Source organism: Dipodomys merriami, unplaced genomic scaffold (genome assembly GCF_024711535.1).
Source record: "Dipodomys merriami isolate MVZ:Mamm:240054 unplaced genomic scaffold, mDipMer1.0.p SCAF_11, whole genome shotgun sequence".
NCBI classification, from domain to species: Eukaryota; Metazoa; Chordata; class Mammalia; order Rodentia; family Heteromyidae; genus Dipodomys; species Dipodomys merriami.
This window is the reverse complement of record NW_027202382.1, coordinates 27,772,151-27,795,749: the sequence shown is the minus strand read 5'-3', so window position 1 is coordinate 27,795,749 and position 23,599 is coordinate 27,772,151. Positions and strand designations below refer to the sequence as shown.

Genomic DNA, 23,599 nt, shown 5'->3' with positions numbered 1-23,599 from the left:
TGTATACTTTTTTTTCTTTGTCGGTCGTGGGGGGCCCTACCACTTGAGCCACAGTACCACTTTCAGATTTTTTCTGCTTTTGTGGTGCTGAGGAATTGAACTCAGGGCCTCATGCATGTGAAGCAAGCACTCTACCACTGAGCCAACTTGCTAGCCCCAATGTATACTTTTTATAAGCTGCCAGTTGGTCAAGGTTTCAAAGTCAAATGGTCCTGGGACATTTAAAACATTAACTTAAGAGAAATGCTGAGGCTGGGAAGGTGGCTCAGTGGTAGAGCGCTTGCCTTGCATGCATGAGGCCCTGGGTTTGATTCCTCAGCACCACATAAGCAAAAAGAAAAAAGCTGTAAGTGGCGCTGTGGCTCAAGGGGTAGCGCTAGCCTTAAGCTGAAGAGCTGAGGGACAGCACCCACCCAGGCCCAGAGTTCAGGCCCCATGACCGGACCACCCCCCCCAAAAAAAAAAGAAATGCTGTAATTGTTGATGGATAAATGAAAACTAAGATGTGAAAAAAAACAGCTTGTGTAGCATGTATAATCTGATTTGTGAAACATATGTTGGATGAGCCTTGAAATTGCTTTCTATTTATGTTGCTTTCTTTGTTGGAAGGATAGCTTTTCATATGTGTTCACGCCTAATTCATTATAACTTTATTTGGGATGCTTTTAATATGTGCTAATTTTTTCAGTCTACACTTGGTTTTACAAAATTCCAGGCTAATGAAAAAGAACAGCTTACTTTTTAAAAAATTATCCATGCAGTAGATAAAATTATTGTTAGCTTATAAATATACCCATGTGTTTAATGCTATTATACAAAATTTGAAGTTAATTTAAATTCTTGTTGTTTTGGTTTAGAGCTAAACATGAAGTTTCTGGAGAGACAGTGGTATTTCAAGGAGGAGGCCTTGGCAAAACACCTGATGGGTAAATATTCCAGATCCATTGATCAATTAGTGTAGCTATTTAAATTTATTTTTTTAAGCAGTTGGGTAAATAGGATAATCATAAAGTTGATTTTTGCTCTCAAGGAAAGTTCTTTTTGGTAGAAAAAGACTTGTATGGGTATTATCTTAGGTTGGATTTTCTGGGAAACAAAATCTGTGATAGAGAGTTGTATATAGGAAGCTTATTGGGGAGCCTCTTTAGGGCCAGCAAGCAAGCAGGATCGAGGGAGGGGCTGAACTATTGCCAAATCCTTACCAAATACTGAACCCTTGAAGAGCTCTGAGCTGGGTTGGCATGGCCTTTCAGAGTTGTCCTGCTTTAAAGCATAGGGCCTGGGCCTTTATATTCCCTTCATATACCTTTATAATCCCTTCATGAGTAGTCGTTGATACTGGATTGTTCTGTGGGAAGCTGTGATCTCAGGCTGAAAGCTGAATCTGGCTAGGGTGAGAGCTGCGAGCTCCTGAGTCTGATCAAGGAGCTAGCTTGTCATTCCCTGTACCTAGTTTTTAATGGGGAACTCAGTGTCATAGAGTGCACTAATTTGGTACACTAATTTTAACTTCCTAGAGCTTTACCTCCTTTATTTTATCTTTATTCCAGCATGGTTCTATTATTACTTTTTCTTTAAGATTGTCAGATAAATCTTGCTGTTTTGCAGTAGACTTTCCAGCCAGAGAAAGCTGCAGGTTGTTTGTTTACCTGTAGCTCATGGGTTTCACATCAGAAGTTTTCATTTCACTTATTCTCTGGTAGACTCTTTTTGAGGGTTTTTTGTTTGTTTGTTTTTGGTTTTGGTTTTAAATTTTGCTTTGTTTTATTTTTGTTTTGATGAAGTAGCAAATAGTTTTTTTAGGGGGGTGGCAAATGCTGTTTGTTCAGAGGAATATTAATTAGATGTAGGGTAGTCTGACTTAGAAAACACTGAGGGAAGATGAATGTTGTCTTTGAACATTATCATTATGAGAGAGGTTTTTCTAACATACTGAAGGATTATCTACTTGCCTTAGAATGTGACAAGAGATCCACTGCCATGGGAAACACAGGTACACTTAGGTTATTTACCAGCAGCAGTGTAGAAGACTTGAAATCATTGATAAGTGATAAGTATTGAAATCATTGATAAGAAGGTAACTTCTTACATTCTTCTCAACCTAGAGTTCTGTCTTCCTTTGATGAGATATTAGAAATAGAATTGAAACTAGAACTTTTTTTTTTTGGCCTGTCATGGGGCTTGAACTCTGGGCCTGGGCAGTGCTCCTGAGCTCATCAGCTCAAAGCAAGTGTTCTCCCACTTGAGCCACAGGGCCACTTCCAGTTTTCTGGTTGTGAATTGTAGACTTTCATGGGTTTTCCTGGCCCAGGCTGGCTTTGAACCTCAATCCTCAGATCTTAGCCTCCTGGGTGTGAGCCACTGGTGCCCGGCTGAAAATAGAATTTTTAAATGGTGATATGGATGTTGTCATCTGTATTAGGCTGTATTAGTATAACATACTTCTTTTGTTTCCCAGCCAGGGGCTTTCTACGTATAAAGAACTATGTTCTCTGGCAAGTGATCTTAGTCAGCCAGATCTGGTGTATAAATTTATGAATTTGGCCAACCATCATGCAATGTGGAACTCAAGGAAGGTAAATTGCTCTTGCAGGACAGTTTTGTCTATATTGTTGTATTGGGGTTAGTCCAGGATCTCACAAATGCTCAGCCAGGGCTCCTGACTAGACAGTTTCTGTTTGTTTTTTTTTTTTCCTTCTCCCATCCAAAACTAAGTCTGCTATATTAAAAGATAGTGCCAGTTGATATATAGTATATTCTTTAAAATGACTATGCCTGAGAGCCAAACCATTGCCTAGCTACTGTAGTGTGAAGCTGTATTTAGGGACTAGTTTGGGAGGGAGACATTTATGGTCTTCATATACTTAATATGTTAACATTTTACTAGAAAAGATATGTCTGAGTTATTTGACCATCCTGTTCATTTTTAGGGTGCTGCTTTTGGTTTTAATATAATTGCTACAAGAGCTGGAGAACAGCTGGCTCCTTTTCTGCCTCAACTAGTTCCTCGTCTTTATCGTTATCAGTTTGATCCCAACCTTAGTATTCGACAAGCTATGACAAGTATCTGGAATGCATTGGTTACTGACAAAACAATGGCAAGTATTTGTGAACCCCTGGGGTGTTAGGACAACACTGTAGCTTGTCTGTAATCATTCAAAAGCATTTTAATGCAGTGCTCATCTTTATTTCTACTTTGCATCTTTGTTTGCTTTAATAAATAAGCTTTCTTTCAAAACATCAAAGTTACTGATGTCAACATACATAGAAATCTAAAAAATGGAAGCAATCTAAATGTCTACCAAGTGGATGGCTCAAGGAGATTTATGTATATGAAATGCTACATTCTGATAGGTATTATGTATGGATACCATGGAGAAGAAGTCATACATAGTTATACTTTTAAGGAATTTTCTTAGGGAGACAGATAGGAAGCAGGCAGTTACTATAAATGTTTTTCCTCTGTCATCTGTTGCAGTTTTCAGTATTACTGTTTCTCAGGGTTTGCCTCTGTGTACCTGTTTTCACAATATCAATTCCAGGGCATACAAACACTGTCTTTATTGTAATTGTTTTCTTTCTGAGTCCTGTACTGCTGATGAAACATGCACTCCAGACTTACATATGTAACTGCCTTCTTTTTGTCAGTCATGGGGCTTGAACTCAGGGCACTGTCCCCGAGCTCTTTTGCTCAAGGCTAGCACTCTACCACTTGAGCCACAGTGCCAATTCCAGTTTTCTGGTGGTTAATTAGAGATAAGAGTCTCATGGACTTTCCTGTCTTGTCTGGCTTTGAACCATGATCCTCAGATTTCAGCCTTCTGAACTAAGATAACAGGCATAAGCCACCTAACGGCCTTCTTGACATGTTCACTTGGCTATTGTTTCAAGATATCATAAAGTTAACATGACCAGAACAGGACTAAGAAAGCAATCAGCGTCCTCTATTTTCCTTTCTGTTCACACAGCCAAGCCAGGAGTGAGGTAATATGTGCCAGGATGTAGAGGTGAGATAGAGAAAGAAACCTTTGGACTACCTGAATTATAGCAGGCATTGTAACCAAGTCCAGGTGATTGGACTTTATTCTCATGAATTCAGAAATCAGGAGAATCAGATTTGTCTTCTTGAGTGAATACTATAACAGCATCCAGCAACCAAAACAGGAGAGATTTGTAGTCTTTGAGACCTAGAAAGACCCACTTATACTGTTCAGAACAGAATAGAAGTCAGTACAATTGATTGGCAAATAATTTGGTTGTTGATGAATTTTATATTTTCAGTTTTATCCTTTTGCTTTCATTAGGTGGATAAGTATTTGAAGGAAATTCTTCAAGATTTAATTAAGAACCTTACCAGCAATATGTGGAGAGTTCGAGAATCCAGGTACCATTTTGAAATATGAGTTAAATAGAAGAATTTTTTTGTTTGAATTTATAAAATTTTACTTCATTTTAGAAAAATTAAGTTGGGCTGGGAAGGTGGCTCAGTGGTAGAGCGCTTGCCTTGCATGCCTGAGGCCCTGGGTTCTATTCCTCAGCACCACATAAGCAAAAAGAAAAAAGCCGGAAGTGGCGCTGTGGCTCAAGTGGTAGAGCGCTAGCCTTGAGCTGAAGAGCTGAGGGACAGCACCCAGGCCCAGAGTTCAGGCCCCACGACCGGACCAAAAAAAAAGAAAAGTTAAAACTACTAAAAATATTTCTTGTTGGATTAGAAAGTTTTCAACTATTTAGATTAGACTATTTAAAGGTTAGTAATTTTCTTGAATTTATATAAGCATGAAATTAAAGTAGCTGAAGTTCATTTGTTTATTGATGGATATCATGACATATTTACATACTTTCATGGTGACTGCATAGAGGGCACTTATTTATGTATGCAGTTTATATTCGTTCATTCCCTCTTATGTGCTTGGCAGTGTGCGAGCCCTTGAGGGCAAACTGAAATTGTATTGAAGTTGTGAGAAACAAACTTTTTTTGTTGGTTGTGGGGCTTGAACTTGGGGCTTGGGTGCTCCCTGAGCTCAAGACTAGTGCTGTGCCACTTTGAGCTACAGTGCCATTTCACACACTCACAGACTTTCCTGCCTGGTCTGGCTTTGAGCTTTGAACCTTAGATCTCAGCCTCTTGAGTAGCTAGGATTACAGGTGTGAGCCACCAGTGCCCCGCTGTAACAAACTCTTGATGATTGCATATGCCATATATATGGGGTCTGTTTGAGGTGTTAAGAGAAAATAGGCATGACCCTCTTGGGGTGAGTGGATTAGGTCTCAAAATAATACACAGAATATATGTTATTGTTTGATATCCATTTGTCATAGCAAAATATAAAGCTTTCTTTATTTGAAATCAATCTTTTTTATTTGCAGCTGTTTAGCTTTGAATGACTTATTGAGAGGAAGACCCTTAGATGACATCATTGATAAACTTCCAGAAATTTGGGAAACCCTTTTTAGAGTGCAAGATGATATCAAGGTATTGTAGAAAGGATCTGCATTTATTTAAAGAATAGCTTAAAATGCATTTTAAAAATAAGGTATATAATTCAGGATTCTTATAGTCAAACAAATTTTAAGAAAACTCAGTATCTTCCCCAAATTTTACCACTGAGGTGCCTGTCAAGTTACAGAGGTTGAGCATATTAAATCTACACTGAGTTGATTTAAAAGAAAAAAAAAATTAGGCTACAGCTGAAATTTCTTTCTGTTGAGCTCTTATGATACTTGGATTAGAGATAAGTAATTGTTCTGAAGTAATTCATAACTCTACTGTGGATCAGTTTCATAAATTCAGCTAGTCATTGCCAAATAATGTGATTAATGAAATATTTCTCTTAAATTTTTTAATGTTAGCTCATTTCACTGTAATGAAATCCCTGAGATAACATATAAAGAGATAACATACAAAGATAGATATATATATATACCCTTATCTATATGATTCTATAGATCTATCTCTATCTCTATATCTATATAGATATCTCTATAGATATAGATATAAGCCAATATCTCTAGATCTATATCTCTTACATCTATAGAGATACAGATCTGTATCTGTAGATATCAAATAGTTTTGTAGGTTCAGGTATGTGATTGATTGGTCCCATCCCATTGATTAGACTGTGGCAAGACAACACATCACATAGGAACCTGTGGTGGAGCAAAACCACTTTGCTCAAGACTAGGAAGCAAAGAGATGGAGGAAAGATCCTGCAGTCACCTTCTTTGGCATACTCCAGTGACCTAAAGATCTCCCCTGGCCCCATCGCACATAGGTTCCTCTAGAGCCTTTAGCACATGGACTTCTGAGGGACAAATAAGATCCAAATTATAGCACTGGGCATTTTAAATTTTAGATATTTTCATATTCTTTAAAATTACTTCTGGCTTGTCTTCTGTTGTTGTTGTTGGTGGTGGTTTATTCATTAGAAATGTTAAGTCTTTCAGAATGATTACACAGATCTTTATATATTTATTTTTATAATACATTTGTTTCTGACTTATGCTTCATATTTATAGCTATTAAGGTCATAAGAAATAGTAATACAGCATGGTAATATGTTTTTGATAGGAAAAGAGCCTAATGAAAAATATATGTATATATATATATATATGTATGTATGTACACACATGAATATACATACATATGTATATGTAATATAGTCTGATGTTGAAAGAAGTTTTTTTTTTTTTTTTTTGCTATTCTCTGTAAGCCTGAGGTAGTTAATTGCACATTTCAGGGTAGAAGAGAATGAACCTTCTAAGTTATATAATGCCAGATTTTTCTCATTTTTAGGAGTCTGTACGCAAAGCAGCAGAATTAGCACTGAAAACTCTGAGCAAGGTGAGAACTCTCAAATTATAGTGGGTATGGAGTTGGGCAAGTGTTCTATAGAATCTTGACAATGCTTTATTTTTTTCGCCATGAGATGATATTGAGTTGCCAGGTGATTATATTCATGTTAGAGCTCAATGCTCTTAAAATGACTGAGAGAGTGGGTGCTGTTAACTGGAATATTAGTGTCTTTAACACAGCATACCTGTGGTCTCTTTAAATGGTGAGCTTTCTGTGTGTCCTCACATAAGGTATAACTTTCACTTGATCTGAAAGGACACATCACTCACTTGGATCATTTGACGTTTGTCTTCTCTTATTATATATTTCTTTCACTCCACGTTATTCTCACTTCATCTTTACCTCTTGTTCCTTATTACATAAATCAGAAAATCAAACTTTAGAGAGTAAAATGCAACCCTAAGTTTTATATTTTGTTATCGGCAGTCCTAGGACTCAGTAACAGTACTCATTTCTCTGTGGAAGCATATTGTGTCATAGAAAGTAGACATTCGCTTCTCCTGATAGTGAAGTGAAAAACACTTTGTCAGAAGAGTGGTTGAGAGGCCAGTTTTTACTAATGATCATGCTCTTTGTATGTGAGGTTTGTGTGAAAATGTGTGACCCTGCCAAAGGAGCAGCGGGCCAGAGAACCATCGCTGTCCTCCTCCCTTGCCTTCTGGACAAAGGAATGATGAGTCCTGTGACAGAAGTTCGAGCCCTCAGGTGTGGATCAGTTGATGAAATGAATGTATTGGATTTACTCAGATCTAACCATTTAGTGAAATTCATGTTTCTTTGAATGTTAGATTCTCAAAAAAATATGGAGAAGTAGATTGAAGAGAGTCCATTGAAGAGAGTCCATTTATGAGAAGTTGTTATGTGAGAATATTTTCTAGGTAACATTCTTGTAAGGACTTTAATTTGACTGATATTTTCAGTCATGTTCTTTTGTCATTTGCCCTTGTCCCCGACAAGCACATTTTTCTATTATTCCTTAGAAGGTTGCTGCTCTCAGTAATCTGCAATACTGATCATCAATGACTCCTAAATCCATTGGGTAAAAGGCTGATGAGGAACCACTTTATGATCAACCACACTTTTTGTGTGTGTGTGTATATGGAGCTTGAACTCTGAGCCTGAGCACTGTCCCTCAATATTTTTGATAGGGTTCTACTGCTTGAGCCACAGCTCCATTTCCTACTTATTTTTTGTAGCTTAATTGGAGATAAGAATCTCACAGGCTTTCCTTCCCAGGCTGGCTTTCAATCACAATCCTTAGACCTCAGCCTTCTGAGTAGCTTAGATTACAGGTGTGAGCCACTGGCACCCTTTTCTTTTCTTTTTTTTTTTTTGAGACCATTTTCCTCTGCAGTCCAGGCTGTCCTTGAAAACCTCCCAAGTACTAGGATTGTAAATGTGTGCCCCCTTCCCTTTTTATTTTTATTTCTTTTTAAAGAATTGAACCTATACCTCTATACAAGAGACAGAGGAACATGTTAAATGATACAACTAGAATATAATCAATGAGGACAAATGTGGAAAAAGGGAGGAGGGGGGGACTTAAAGGTTCAAGAAATTCAGTGAAGTGCAAAGGATGACCTTTACAACCTCATATCAACAAGTCAACTCTGGTTTAAGTGTGGGTATTTTGAAACATAGTCTCTCTGTGTAGCCTGAGCTGACCTTAATCTTGCTGGTCTCATACTTGATCCACCACCTTCAGCCTTCCAAGTGCTGGGTCATAGGCTTGTGCCAAAACCAAACGTTTTTTGTTTTTGTTTCTGAGTCACACTGGCGTCAAATTCATTTTTTCTGCCTCAGACTCCTGAGTTCTGGTTTTACAGTCATGTATTATCACCATGCTTGGCATTGAAGGCCAGCTCTTAAATTTGGTGATTAATCAGGGAGAGTTGGATGTTAGATTATTAAAAAAAAAAAGACTAGTATTTTCAAAGTATAGAAATGGTATTATAATAGTCTTTGTTTCTTGGGTTATATATATTGAAATTTAGTTACAAAATATCATTTCAGATATAGTGGTGTGGGAATAATTGTACCTGGATATATAAAGGAGAGATACAAATAAAAAAATGCTTGGCTATGTATTACGGATGGTTGAAATAGCAGAGAATACAGGTGTGGTTGTACATACTCAAAATCCCATTTGCTTGGGAAGAATAGACAGGATGACTGGGATTCAAGGCCAGCTTGGGTAAAAGCATGTCACTTCATCTGAAAAACAATAAAAGCAAAAGGACTGGGGGTCCAGCTTGAATGGTACAGCGATTTCCTACTAAGCTTGAGGCCATGGTTGGATCTCCAGTACTCCCCTCATTCTACTTCCAAGTTACCAGGATTTAGGTTCTCTAAACCTATAAGTGTATGTCTCAATGCAATAAATTGCAAAATGTACTCATGGTTAGAATTATAAGGCTTCTTAATTGTGGTAAAAAGGATTTAGAAGTTGTGTTCTGTGTGTCTATAGCATTAATACCCTTGTGAAGATCAGTAAAAGTGCAGGAGCCATGTTGAAACCACATGCACCAAAACTCATCCCTGCTCTGCTGGAGTCCTTAAGTGTATTGGAGCCCCAAGTTCTCAATTATTTGAGTCTCCGGGCTACAGATCAAGAAAAGGTGAGTAAATAGCACAAGTATATATATATATATGCTAATGTTCATGAAAGATGATGCCTGTTAAGGTAGAAGTCCACCTGGCTAATCCTTCAGTGTCCTCAGACAACTCAAATAATACAGTCACCTCTCTTGACCTACTGCGTGCAGTGTTCTGTACTTTTTCTAGAAGTGATAAGGAATCTGCCTCACAGTTTTTGAAAATCAGATGAAGACAGACAATCCCATCTTAAAAATGCATTAATGTAATCACCTTTAGAGTCCTTCCATGGACCATCGTCCTGTCCTGCAAGTAAAAAGGATTTCTGCCTAGACTTCGGCATAGCCAAAATTATTCTGCTTTTTTTGGGTCAGTTGTGGGCTTGAACTCAAGGCCTAGGTGCTGACCTTGAGCTCTTTTGCGCAAGGCTAGTACTCTACCTCTTTGAGCCACAGCTCCACTTCTGTTTTTTTTGGTGGTTAATTGGAGATAAGAGTCTCATGGACTCCCTGCCCAGGTTGGCTTCAAACCACAACTCTCAGATTTCAACTTTCTGAATAGCTAGGATTAAAGGGGTAAACTACCAATGTCTGGCTTATTTTGCTTTTAAAATATATTTTGGCTGCTTTGCTTTGATCAAAGTCATGTTTTAAAAATGGTAGATGAAACATTTATTGAGCAAAGTTATTTAAAATACAGAAAGAAAGTTCTTCCTAATGGATCTCCAATATCAGTAGCTTCCTATTCATTTTTCCAAATACTTTTATGATTGTAGAAATGCTACAAAACCAAACAAAAATACTCATTTAAAAATAGAATAAAAATAGAATTACACTATGAATACTGTACAACAAATTATTTTTAAATTCAATAACGAATATTTATTTGCATATTTCATTCCTTTTTTATGCATGTATATAGTATTCTATAGTCAGATGGTTTTGAATTTTTTTGGAGGTTAAATGTTTTTAAGGGTTAAACTTTAAACGTTAAATATTTTTTTCTCTCCTTACCAACATCAAATAGCATCACTCCACTAAATGAAAACATTATTGTTCTGTTCCTTTTTTACTTTTGGTGTCCATTATTTTTTCATATGTGTTTACCAATTTCTTTTTCTTCTGTGCATTCTGTTTCTATTCTGTGCCTTAAAAAAAATTTCTTTTTATTAGGACTGTGATAGCCCTGTCATATATAATGTGCTTTCTCTTAGACATTACCATTTGATTTTAATCTGCCTTGTTACTCTCATAGCTTATTTTATTTTGTCTTTGACTTAAGGCTGTGTTCTCCATTCCTCATTCTTTCCTCTTTTTCCCCTTCTAGGTTTCTGTAGAATGTAGGCTAACATTAGGCACCTCACTTTTGCCCCAACTTTTGTAGGTTTAGGTAATCACTTGTTTGCTTTTTTCCCCTCTCATTTTCTCTAGATAATGTTATCCTTTCATCCAGCATGGTTTTTGGCAAAAACCACCCTTGTATCCAGGAGGCCTCATTATGGAGTTAAAGAACTAAATGTATATGGTTTTTTTTCCCCTTGTATTTTGAAACAATTAAAAACAGTCTTCCATAGAAATTAGTCTATAATTTTAGCTGGATGGATAGCTTTGGATGGAGAGCTTGAAGCTCAGGAAGGCTCGCTCACTTGCTCGAACTCATACTATGTTACTTTCTTTTCATTAAAAATGTTGTTTTTCTCCTGATGGTGGTGAGGATTGAGTCCAGGGTCGCTTGTGAACTGAAAAGCATACGCTCTACTACTGAGTAGCACTTCCCCACCCCCTAATACTATGTTCAGTTCTTAACAGCAGGTAATTTCTGATTATTGTCTGAAATGGGGGTATTTTGGAGCTTTAGTGAAAATCTACCTCTCTAGGTAAGTTGAAAGGAAAATAAAGAAAAAACATTAGAGTTAGTATTGTGTTTGGCTTTGTCACAGATTATCTTCCTTTAGTTTGGAAATCAGACTTTTGTTGGAGCTTAATGTGGCTGGTTCATAATTAATTGAGTTGTCCTGAGTGATTTGAATTTGCGTTCTTTAGGCTGCGATGGATAGTGCTCGACTAAGTGCTGCCAAGTCATCTCCTATGATGGAAACAATCAACATGGTGAGTGCTAAAAATAATAGAGTTTGCCCGCTTCATTTCACACTCATTCTTCCAGGACTTTGGACTGAAGAGATGCATCAGTGAACTACTATGACTCCACTTTTTCCTTATAAAATACTTTGTATTTTTAAATATTTCATGTACATAAAAATTGTACAAGCTGGTTACTGGTGGCTCACACCTGTAATCCTAGCTACTTAGGAGGCTGAGTCCTGGGGAATCACAGTTCAGTGTGGGCAGGAAAGCCCATGAGGCTCTTACCTCCAATAAACTACTTAGAAAATGCCAGTAGAAGCACTGTGGTTCAAGTGGTAGAGAGCTATTCAAAGAAGCTCAAGGACAGTACCTAGGCCCTGAGTTCAAGTGCCAGGGCTAGCACCAAAAAAATGTTGTACACATTTATTAGCAGTTTTTTTTCTTCTACATTCCTAAATAATTCAATACTAGAATTATCTAGTTCAAGTTGCACTTATAGGAAAGAACAACATATTAAACAAGAGATTCCTCTGTAAATATGTATCATGTAACTTCTGGTCTATATGCTTAGAAAGCATAGTAGAAGATAGTAAAGGGAATCCAGTGGTGGTGAGATGTTTCAGGCACAGGAAGGAATTTGAGGTAAAGAGCTACATGGCCTTTGAAGTTCTGAGTTCTAAAGTTCCGGATGTTTTGGCAAAGTCAGCTCTGCTACAGGCATATCCCGTAGTAGTTAACTACTACACTTGTGTGCTATTGAAATTTTTTGCTAAGCAGATAAAAAAAATTTGGCCAACTAATTGTTGAAATAGGCACAGAATAGGACAAGAGGAATGCATGTTTTTCACTGCCTACTGAGGACTATTACCAAATTTTGATCTAAAATTATATATTAATTGATTTATTGGGGGAAAATCAAGTTTAAAGTTAACAAACACCATATGGACTTATTTATTAAAAATAGAATATATTCATGTATTTTGAAAAAAATAAAACAGTAAGTTGTAGATGGAGGTATTAAGGATTGTTTACAGTAAACTACCACAAGTCAGTTTTAATCTTGTTTTTTTTATATATTAAACAGATTGATAAAGGGGAATATGTCTAAAGAGATCCTTTATTCTTAGATGGTTTTTGTTCTGAAATCAGAACAAAATAAAAACAATATTTTTCTGTCAAATGTAGTGAGTTTATATTTGACATGGTAGGTTGTAACTGAAAATGTAATACTGATTTAAGTATTGCTAATGTTTGCCTTTATATTTATTCTTTCTGCAGTGCCTGCAATATCTTGATGTTTCAGTGTTGGGTGAACTAGTTCCTAGGTTATGTGAACTGATCAGAAGTGGTGTAGGTCTTGGAACGAAGGTAAGACCGTGTATTTTTCACAAGAAGGAGTACTAATCATTGTTAATGTTTGAAATAAAAGTACAACAACCATCATGTTTGAAATACATGTTTCTATAAAAATATTAGATATTAAGCATTTTGTTCTGTATTTATAACTAATAACTTAAAATGTAAGTAAGTTTGAAATAAAACTCAGGAAATATGATCTTTTTAGTGGAGCCATTTCTGCTCACCGGTTCCTGTATAAATACACTTAGACTTTCCTTTGGAAGGGCTCACTTCGTTGTCAGGAATTGATTGATGTTGTTATTAGAATTTTTTCTAGGGGGGAGTCAAGCAGGTGTATGGATAGAAAAAAATGCTTACATTTTCCAAGGATCATTCACCCCATTTTGATCCTAATTAGTTTTGAGGCAGGGTCTTGCTATGCAGCCTTAAATTTTCTATCCTCCTGCCTCAGCCTTGGGTATGCTGGGATTTTACAGGTGTGCACCATACCATCTTTGTCCCTTTTTTTTTTTGTCTGGGACTGAGACTTGAACTTTCACTCATAGCTGACGCTCTACCACTTGAGCCATGCCTCCGATGCCCTTTGTCTCATATTTAAGACAAACATAATTTGCTTTTTTTCTTTCTCATGACAAAATGAATGCTCATATTTAAATCTTTTATCATTTATATATTAGGTGAAAGTTAAAGGTGCTTATTTTATCATGCAGAGAAAACTGTTCTTTATAATTCTTTTTTTTTAACTTGGTAAGAATTTGTAGCTCCTTTTTTTTTTTTTTTAAATTGAGATTAGGTGATTACATAAATTTCACAGTGTTGTGGAATAGTGATACTTAAAGTCCAAACACGTTTTAACCTTCACAAGGCAAATTGTCATTGTCATGGTTACAGTTCATTTTTTCCAGTATATTTTCTCTCTGTGTTGTAATATATGTAATGTCACTTTTTAAAATGTATCAAGGGACAACTCACTCTTTTTTTCTTTTTGTCTTAAAGCACTGTGGTGACTATCTTTGAGCATATACCGAAGATATTTCTTTCTTATGTTTTTGTTGGTGTTGGGGTTTGAACTTGGTTCAGTGTGTTTGCTAAGCAGGTGCTCTTATCACTGAAGTACACCTTCACCTTCAGCTGTGAATTTTGCTATTTATTTTTGGGATAGAGTTTCACTTCCTGCCTGGGTGCCTGCCCTAGCACAGTCTGCCTAGGATAGGTTTCCTGTTTAGCTAGAATAACAGCTTTGTGCTGCCAGGTTTAGCTCTTCATTGAGAAGAGGCCAAAACTTTTCTCTCTGGGGCTGGCCTCAAACAGAAAATCTTACACTCCCAAGGAGCTCTGATTACAGTTATGAGCCACTGGCATTTGGCTCCAAATACATTTCCTTTGATTAAATTTCTAGAAGTGAGAATGATAGCAGAGAGAAGAGTTTACCAATTTTTAAACTTTATGATGTTTAAGATTGCTCATCTTCCTGCTGGAGGACTTGGAAAAACAATCTCTGCATTCATAATTTGAATAAATTTTCCTTTTTCTAAATTGAATCCTGGAGGAGCCATTTGGCTTCATGTGTGTTTCATATCTTTAAACCTTTGCTATCTAAAACAAAGGGTTTGTTAGATAGAACAATTGTGACTATTAGATTTAGGCCTTTCTTTTGTAACCCTGCAGGGAGGCTGTGCCAGTGTCATTGTGTCTTTAACCACTCAGTGCCCACAGGACATAACACCTTACTCAGGTCAGTTTGTTCTTTGATGTATGGAATAGTGAAAAATATGTTTGTGAAGCCATATGCTTTCCCTCCCTTCAGATCCTATCCCCCAGTCTTCTGTTTCCATTGTCTTAAAAGTGATGATTGCATTCTGTAGTATTAGGAAGTTAAGGTACTCGGTTTACCATTTATTGCTCATGCCTGCCCACCCCCTCTCCCACTTTAGTGGTTGTAAGGATTGAATGCAGGGCCTCACGAAGTGCTCTTAACAGTTGAGACGTTCCCCCAGGCCAGTAACTAATCTCACCTCAGTACTTTCCTCTTCTTCCATAGGCTTTTAGGAGGGCCTACTGAATTTTATGTACCTACCTCTCATTATTACAGCTTTTGTCATAATATTCTAAACACAAGTTAATTTGTGATTTTCATCTCAAGTAAAGTGAAGCACACAGTATATAGTACAAATAATGACATTTAAGAGACCTCTACTACCATGGAGTATAAATCAGATATTTCTGGGTAATAGATATTTCTTTGCTATAGCATATGGAGAATATAGCAGAAAATGTGCTTAAACAAGTATCAGCTATTTTCTAATTTATTTCTAATAGGTAAACTTATGAGTGCTTTGCTTAGTGGCCTGACAGATCGGAACAGCGTGATTCAGAAATCCTGTGCATTTGCTATGGGCCATTTAGTCCGGGTGAGTCAAGTTTCTTTTTTAGGTAAATAAGCTCTTTGATAATTATAAAGGAATGACTAAGACTGTTTCTTTTTCAGACCTCACGGGATAGCAGTACTGAAAAACTGCTGCAGAAGCTTAATGGCTGGTATATGGAGAAAGAAGGTTCATTTTTCTGTTTTATGTCATTTGTAATTTTGATGTTAACCTGAATGGAGTCATAGAGATCTTACTGCTAGGAAAATTTCTGCTAGATTTATGTGTTTGTTTTGCTTTGAGCAGTTGGTTATTTAGATTAATTCCCCTCCTCGCCCAGATAGTGTTATAATACTTTTGGTTTCTTTTTCTCTTCAGAACCCATCTATAAGACCTCTTGTGCTTTGACTATTCATGCAATTGGACGATACAGCCCTGATGTATTGAAAAACCATGCCAAAGAAGTTCTGCCCTTAGCATTTCTAGGCATGCATGAAATAATTGATGAGGAGAAATCTGAAAAAGAAGAATGTGACTTATGGACTGAAGTTTGGCAGGAAAATGTACCTGGTTAGTAAATAGTAACTGTTAATAAGCCTGCTTCTTAGAAACCACAGCTGGATATGTATATATATCTCTATATATTTATTTGGTAGTACTGGTATTTGAACTCGGGGACTTGTGCTTGTCAGGCAGGCACTCTTTTGCTTGAGCCATACCTCCAGCCCTTTATGGTTTTGCTGTTTTTCAAGTAAGGTCTTGGCTTTTTGCCTAGATTAGCGTGGACCATGACCCTCTCTTTATAAGTTACTGTGTAGCTGCGATGACACACCACTGTACCCACCCTTCTGTTGGTTGAATGGGGTCTTGTGAACTTTTTGCCGTGGCTGTTCTCAAACTGTGATCCTCCTGATCTTAGTCTCCATCGTTGCTAGGCTTACAGACATGAGCGACTATACCTAGCCTGGAATTTTTTTACTTAGTATGTTTTCCACAATCTCCTCTAAAAGAGTTACTTTCCCAGTATTTCTAACAACAGACGTCTCATTTAATTTTAAGTCCATCCAAATTTCTGAGGTTATAAGGTTGACACTCAGAGGTGTTCTGTTTTAAGTCATTGCTGTCCTTGTGAGAGAATATAAACTCAACCCAAGCAAAGTGGAACTTAGTATTAGTTAAGAGTATTACAGTGTTTGTATGTTGCTTTACAGTATTATTTTAGAGCAATGTTTCTCAGCATTTCACCTTGACATTTATTAGTGAATGATAACCATTGTGCATCCGAGATTATAAAGTCCCGCTGTTACAAAAAGAAGCCATATCTCTCATTGTTTCTTTTTAAGAGAGTTTGGCATTTGAACAGTTGACAGTCATTGCTTTAAGCCCCTGATTTATAAAAGAAAAATCATTTAATATACCTTCTATTGCTTGAACTATTTTAAATTTGCTTTTTTTTTTTTTTTTTAACCTAGGTTCCTTTGGAGGCATTCGATTATACCTGCCAGAGTTGATTGCCATTACCCAGAAGGCTTTACAGTCTCAGTCCTGGAAAATGAAAGCCCAGGGTGCAATCGCCATGGCGTCCATTGCAAAACAAACCAGCAGTCTTGTGCCTCCATATCTGGGGATGATACTGAGTGCATTGCTGCAGGGCCTGTCTGGGAGAACATGGGCGGGAAAGGTAAAGGAACCATTCATGCCCAGTTACATTTAAGGTATCCTTAAAGGATTATGACTTTGTTTTTCATTTTCTGGAAATGTAAGAATCTGGTTTAGTGTGACTTTTTGCGAAGTAGATTTACTAGCCAGTGAGAGACTGGGTAGACATTGCCTGATTATGATATTTCGTTGCAAAGAGTAACACATATGTCCTCAAATAATGCATAGTAATCCTGGAGATTGATATATTTTACATTTTCAGCCTTATAAGTTAACCTCTTAAACTAGATTGTTGTACCTGTTGACCTCATAAACTGTTCAGGATTGGCCATATAAGAAGTTAAAACAGAAGTCAGAGAAACCGTTTTTAATCCTGGAGCTGAAGATACTCATATCTGAGGTTTGAATTAGGAACAGCTCTGTGTATGTGTATGTCTTTCTGACATTTGAACTCAGGACTTGGTGCTCTATCACTTGAAGCAAGCTTCAGTCCTTTCAGTCCTTTTTGCTTAGTTTCTTTTTTTTTTTTTCCTAGTTTGTATTTTATGTTTTGCCCAGGCTAGTGGGGCAATGATCTCTTCTTACTCACACTTCCTGCGTACCTGGGATGCAAAGTGTGTACCACTGGACTGGCTCCTTTTGCTGAGATGGTATCTCACTAACTTTTTACCTGGGCTGGCCTCAGACCTTGGTCCTTCTGATCTTTGTCTCCTGAGCAGCTAAAATTGAAGGCATGGGCTACAGACTTGGCCAGAAACAGTGTCTTTTACAGAAGAGCTGTAGGAAGTTGCATACAGTGAGCATTTGATGGAGAACATGATATTGTGGTTCTATGTAATGCTGTACTGTAGTTGATAAAGTGGTCAACAGTGCAATATTGTGGGAATAGTCCTGGACTGGGAGTTCAGATGTAATTCTGATTTGATATTCCTACCATGTGACCTTGGTCAGAGCAGTTCTCAATCTTTTATATAATAGAGGTGACTGTAATTCATGAACCAGAATAAATTTTGGTGTATGTGCCTCTAACAGTAAAGCACATTAATGATAAAATGCATCTTATCATAATGTTTGTTGCCACAATTTAATATTCCCAAGAATATTAAAGTCATTAGAGTCATAGAAGGAGAATATGACAAGTATGGGCTTAATAGTATTCCCTCATCTTTCAACCCTTCAGGAAGAACTATTGAAAGCCATTGCCTGTGTGGTGACAGCTTGCAGGTAAATGTTCTTTGAAAGAAGATGCCATTTCTTAAACTGAAGCTTAAGCGGCAGCCTTTATTAACTGGTCTGATGCTTTTGTGTGGATCCTGTAGTGCAGAGCTGGAAAAGTCTGTGCCCAGTCAACCCAGCATAAATGAAATTCTTCAAGCTGTTTTGAAGGAATGTTGCAAAGAGAACCTCAAATACAAGATTGTAGCAATCAGTTGTGCAGCTGATATTTTAAAGGCCACCAAAGAGGACAGATTCCAGGAGTTTTCTGACATTGTCATACCTCTCATCAAGAAGGTAATGGCCATCTATGTTTCTTTATCAAGTCTGGCTTATCCTTAAAACTTTTTAAAAGATTTTCCTGGCTTCCAAGTGCATGTTTCTTACTAGGATTAATTTAGCTGTAAGTATCAGAAAACCTCAAAAAATATGTTGGCCTCATACAAGATAGAAGTTTGTCTTCCATATAATAGTTGAGACCCTCACAACCTTCATGGATTCTGGTTAATTATAGTCCCCAGTTTGGCCACTCCTATTCCTTACCCATCATCCAGTTCCTTTCCTTTCCTTCCCTTTCCCTTCCCCTTCCCCTTCCCCTTCCCCTTCCCCTTCCCCTTCCCCTTCCCCTTCCCCTTCCCCTTCCCCTTCCCCTTCCCCTTCCCCTTCCCCTTCCCCTTCCCCTTCCCCTTCCCCTTTCCTTTCCTTTCCTTTCCTTTCCTTTCCCTTTCCTTTCCCTTTCCTTTCCCTTTCCTTTCCCTTTCCTTTCCCTTTCCTTTCCCTTTCCTTTCCCTTTCCTTGCCCTTTCCTTTCCCTTTCCTTTCCCTTTCCTTTCCCTTTCCTTTCCCTTTCCTTTCCCTTTCCTTTCCCTTTCCTTTCCCTTTCCTTTCCCTTTCCTTTCGCTTTCCTTTCCCTTTCCTTTCCCTTTCCTTTCCCTTTCCTTTCCCTTTCCTTTCCCTTTCCTTTCCCTTTCCTTTCCCTTTCCTTTCCCTTTCCTTCCCTTTCCTTTCCTTTCCTTTCCTTTCCTTTCCTTTCCTTTCCTTTCCTTTCCTTTCCTTTCCTTTCCTTTCCTTTCCTTTCCTTTCCTTTCCTTTCCTTTCCTTTCCTTTCCCCTTTCCTTTCCTTTCCTTTCCTTTCCTTTCCTTCCCTTCCCTTTCCCTTTCCCCGTCCCCGTCCCCGTCCCCGTCCCCGTCCCCGTCCCCGTCCCGTCCCTTTCCTTTCCTTTCCTCTCCCTTCTCTCTCCTTGCTTCCTTGCTTCCTTGCTTCCTTGCTTTCTTGCTTTCTTGCTTTCTTGCTTTCTTGTGTGTGTTGGTTCTGAGGCTTGAACTCGGCCTCGGTGCTATCCCTGACCTCTTTTGCTCTACCACTTGAACCACAGCTCCACTTCCAGATTTTGTGGTACTTAATTGGAGATCTCATGGACTTTCCTGCCCAGGCTGCCTTCAAAATTCAATCGTCAAATCTCAGCCTCCTGAGTAGCTAGGGTTATAGGCATGAACCACTGGCACTTGGCATAACCTTTAATTTTATTTGAAAAAAAAATTTATTTTTGGTGCTGGATCAGGCAGTATTGCTGAGCCTTAGTTCTCTACCATTTTGTGCCACAGCTCCACATCCAGCCTTTTAGTGGTTAATTGGTGATAAGATTCTCACAGACTTTCCTGTCCAGGCTGGCTTTGAACCATGATCCTCAGATCTCAGCCTATGGAGTAGCTAGGGTTACAGGCATGAGCCACTAGTGCTTGGTTTGAAGTACTCACTTTTAAAAGACTGGGCACAGTCTTTTTAAAGGGTAAGGTGCAGCTTACCTATTTATTTGCGGGACATGAAATATTTTCAATAGTACTATTTTTTTGTGTTGCTATTTTGCAGTTGTTTTCTTTCAGTAATGAGACAAATGAAGACAATGAGGGGAGAATGCAGTCAAGAATTCAATGTATGGGCTGGGAAGGTGGCTTAGTGGTAGAGCGCTTGCCTTGCATGCCTGAGGCCCTGGGTTCGATTCCTCGGCACCACATAAGCAAAAAGAAAAGAGCCGGAAGTGGGGCTGTGGCTCAAGTGGTAGAGCACTAGCCTTGAGCTGAAGAGCTGAGCGACAGCGCCCAGGCCCAGAGTTCAGGCCCCATGACCGGACCAAAAAAAAAAAAAAAAAAAAGAATTCAATGTATAGCCTACAAAATTAGGAAAAGTAAAGGAAGGAGTGGGTTGGGAGATATGAGTGAGAATGTTGAAATGGGTGATATTGATCAAGATGCATTATATTCATAAACTGCTTTTTTAAATGGCAGTTCCTTTGTACAACTTCTTAAAATACTTAAATATGCATAATGATAGTATACAAATATGGGAGACCTATTTTAAGTGGGTTTTAACACCAAGTAGCTGGCTGATTACTTCCGGTCTCTTTCCCAGTTTATCAAGAATGAGTTTGGATCATTACAGTGTTTCTTTAATTATTTAAATCTAATACTGCATATGCAGTATTTTTTTTTCCACTCGAGTTTACTGATAAACATTTCCTAGATTTGTTAGAGATACATATTCCTATTAAAAGATTTTTTTATAACAAATAAGAAAACTCATGATACAGAATTTAGCATTTAATTTCTTGTTCAACATCTCCAGTTTTGAGATCCTCATTATTTTAAAAAGAAACTTGTGGTTTTGAAGAAGAAAATTTTAACTTTGGCTTTGTTTTCTCTTTGATGGTGTCTTAGAACTCACTTGAAAGCATGGGAGTTCGGACAACCAAAACTGAAGATGAAAATGAGAAGGAAAGAGAGCTGCAGCTAGAGTCTTTGTTGGGTGCCTTTGAGAGCCTAGGCAAAGCCTGGCCCAGGAATGTGGAGACTCAGCGTAAGTGCTACAACCTGCATCTGAAGAAGTAATATAACCAGAATCACTTACTGAGAACAGATTTTCTGTATGGCCTATGATTATTATTGAGTAATAGAATTATCAAATATAAATTTTCCTTCTACATTAGCAGATAATCTCACAGATCATTATATTATTTTGCTAGGGTTACCATAAGAAAGTACTTGACAGCTTGAACAGCAGAAATTTATTTTCTCACAGCTGTGGAGGGTAGAAGTCCAAGCTATCAGCAGAGTTGGTGTCTTGTGAGAGTTGTCCCCTTATGCCTCTGTGTCATAAGGTCTGTTGTATCTGTTATAAGGTCACTCATATTATTGGATTAGGGCCCTCTTTAAAGACTGTATCTTCTTATGTAGTTACATTCTGCAGAATAGGGTTTAGCACATCAGTGTAGAAATTTGGAGACAACAACCATGATTCTACAGATAGTTTGACTACAAAAATAATATTTACGATCTTAACTACTTGTGAAAATTCATACATTTTTTTTGGTTCAGTCGTGGGGCCTGAACTCTGGGCCTGGACGCTGTCCCTCAGCGCGCTCTACCACTTGAGTCACAGCACCACTTCCGGCTTTTTTCTTTTTGCTTATGTGGTGCCGAGGAATCGAACCCAGGGCCTCATACATGCAAAGCAAGCGCTCTACCATTGAGCCACCTTCCCAGCCCCATACATTTTTTTAAGTGATTCATGCCTATAGTCCTAGTTACTCAGGAGGTTGAGATCTGAGGATCGTGGTTCAAAGCCATGCTGGGCAGGAAAGTCCGTGAGACTCTGATCTCCAGTAAACAACCAGAAAACTGGAAGTAGCGCTGTGGCTCAAGTGATAGAGAGCTACCCTTGAGCTGAAGAGCTGAGGGACAGGGCCTGGGCCCAGAGTTCAAGCCCCACGACTGACTCCCCCCTTCCTCCCCAAACTGTTGAGTTTTAGACTCCTGATTTATCAATTAAAATAATATCAATTATACAGCACTAATATTTGTAGGTGGCACAGGGAGTTTAGGGTAAAGGACTGCTGCCTCTTTGAGAGCTTACTGTTGGCCTAACCAGATGTCTTTGGCACACGGGTCATGGAGTTTTGAAGAAAAGTGGGGGAGTGTGGTTAAGTTTTAAGTTCATGAAGGATAAAATGCATTGAAAGCAAACAATTATGAACTGTTAAATGAACATTTGTGCGGTTCTGTTTGCAGTTTGGTTATGAAGTAAGTCATGCTAAAAGTTTGAGGGAAAATTTATGTCTTTAATGAAAAGTATTGTCCACCTTTTCCCTCTTCTCTCCCTTCTCTTCACCCTTCTCCCTCTCCTCTTCCCCTCCCCCTCTCTTCTGTCTTCCCTATTCTCCTTCTCCCCCCTCCTTGTTCTGTCCCCTCTGCCTCTCCCCCTCTCCCATTGCTCCTCTCCCCTTCTGTGTTCTTATGTCTGTTCCTCCTTTATTCCTTGTTACTCCTCTGTACATACTTTTCCTTCTCTGGCCTACTTGGTTTGTTTGTTTTTTTCCCCAGGTTGTTATCGTCAGGAGCTGTGCAAGCTGATGTGCGAACGGCTGAGACTCAGCACTTGGAAAGTGCAGCTAGGTGTCCTACAGTCAATGAACGCCTTTTTTCAGGGGTAATTTGAGTCATGGTTCAGTTTTTTGTTTTTGCTTTTTAAAAAGTTTGTTCCCCTTTTTGTAACTTCCCACTAGCATACTATATATAATCAATAGAATTCTTACATACTTTTAAACTAGTCGCTAAAGTGGCATAATAATGATACACGTGGGTTTAAAAAAAAACCAAAAATATACCCATGAATAGACATTGTCCCCAAAATGTTTCTAAATAGTAGTATTAAGTGAGAAGCATTTATAGTTTGTTTTTGATTTGTATAGGTTAATGCTTTTAGAAGAAGAACACGCAGATCCTGAGGCTTTGACTGAAATTCTCCTTGAAACTTGTAAATCAATCACATATTCTTTAGGTGAGTCTACTAGCCTGAAATTGGTGAGGTGTGAATGATAAATGTTTATTTCCATGCTGGGGATTTGAACCCAGCGCCTTACACATGCTAGGTAGTTTCTATGCCACTGAACCACATTTCCAGTTTCCTTTTCTTTGAGAAAGGGTGTCTCTTTGTTACCTGAGCCAGGTGCAAACTCATGGTCCTCCTGCCTCATCTGGGATTATAGATGTGTGCCAATGCTTAACAGGTCCTAATTTTAAAGCTGAGTTACTGAGCTTCAGGTATTCTCTACTTTGTCCTAGAAACTAAATTTCTAGAACATCTAGTGAAGTGTCCTACATGTACTCATATATTTTGATGCCTTTCCAAAATGGAAAATTTTAATTTGAAATTGTGGGATTTTTTTCTTAACACCTAGGTTAGACTTTTATAACAACTATTTTTCATTTGGAGCCTGACATCAGTGGCTCACACCCGTAATTCTAGCCATTCAGCAGGTAGAAATTTGAGGATGTTGGTCCAAAGCCATCCTAGCAGGAAAGTTCATGAGACTCTTATGTCCAATTAACTACCAAAAAGCTGGAAATGACACGGTGGCTCAAAGTAGTAGAGTACTAGCCTTGAACACAAAAGATCAGGGTCAGCGCCCAGTC

At 38.1% G+C, this 23,599-nt stretch overlaps 1 protein-coding gene across 3 annotated transcripts in view; it reads left to right on the top strand.

Moving 5' to 3' along the window:
* Positions 1 to 23,599, top strand: part of Ecpas (Ecm29 proteasome adaptor and scaffold) — a 103,231-nt gene that overhangs the window by 76,658 nt on the left and 2,974 nt on the right. For all 3 annotated transcript variants that reach the window (XM_070011525.1, XM_070011512.1, XM_070011515.1), the window contains 20 exons: positions 858 to 926; positions 2,459 to 2,576; positions 2,931 to 3,098; positions 4,305 to 4,384; positions 5,368 to 5,473; positions 6,794 to 6,841; positions 7,437 to 7,558; positions 9,321 to 9,471; positions 11,491 to 11,556; positions 12,811 to 12,900; positions 14,560 to 14,626; positions 15,211 to 15,302; positions 15,380 to 15,446; positions 15,636 to 15,827; positions 16,730 to 16,938; positions 18,097 to 18,140; positions 18,236 to 18,428; positions 20,846 to 20,984; positions 22,508 to 22,613; positions 22,876 to 22,964. In XM_070011525.1, coding sequence (XP_069867626.1) covers positions 858 to 926; positions 2,459 to 2,576; positions 2,931 to 3,098; positions 4,305 to 4,384; positions 5,368 to 5,473; positions 6,794 to 6,841; positions 7,437 to 7,558; positions 9,321 to 9,471; positions 11,491 to 11,556; positions 12,811 to 12,900; positions 14,560 to 14,626; positions 15,211 to 15,302; positions 15,380 to 15,446; positions 15,636 to 15,827; positions 16,730 to 16,938; positions 18,097 to 18,140; positions 18,236 to 18,428; positions 20,846 to 20,984; positions 22,508 to 22,613; positions 22,876 to 22,964 — 2,216 coding nt within the window. The remainder of the gene's footprint in view (positions 1 to 857; positions 927 to 2,458; positions 2,577 to 2,930; positions 3,099 to 4,304; positions 4,385 to 5,367; positions 5,474 to 6,793; positions 6,842 to 7,436; positions 7,559 to 9,320; positions 9,472 to 11,490; positions 11,557 to 12,810; positions 12,901 to 14,559; positions 14,627 to 15,210; positions 15,303 to 15,379; positions 15,447 to 15,635; positions 15,828 to 16,729; positions 16,939 to 18,096; positions 18,141 to 18,235; positions 18,429 to 20,845; positions 20,985 to 22,507; positions 22,614 to 22,875; positions 22,965 to 23,599) is intronic.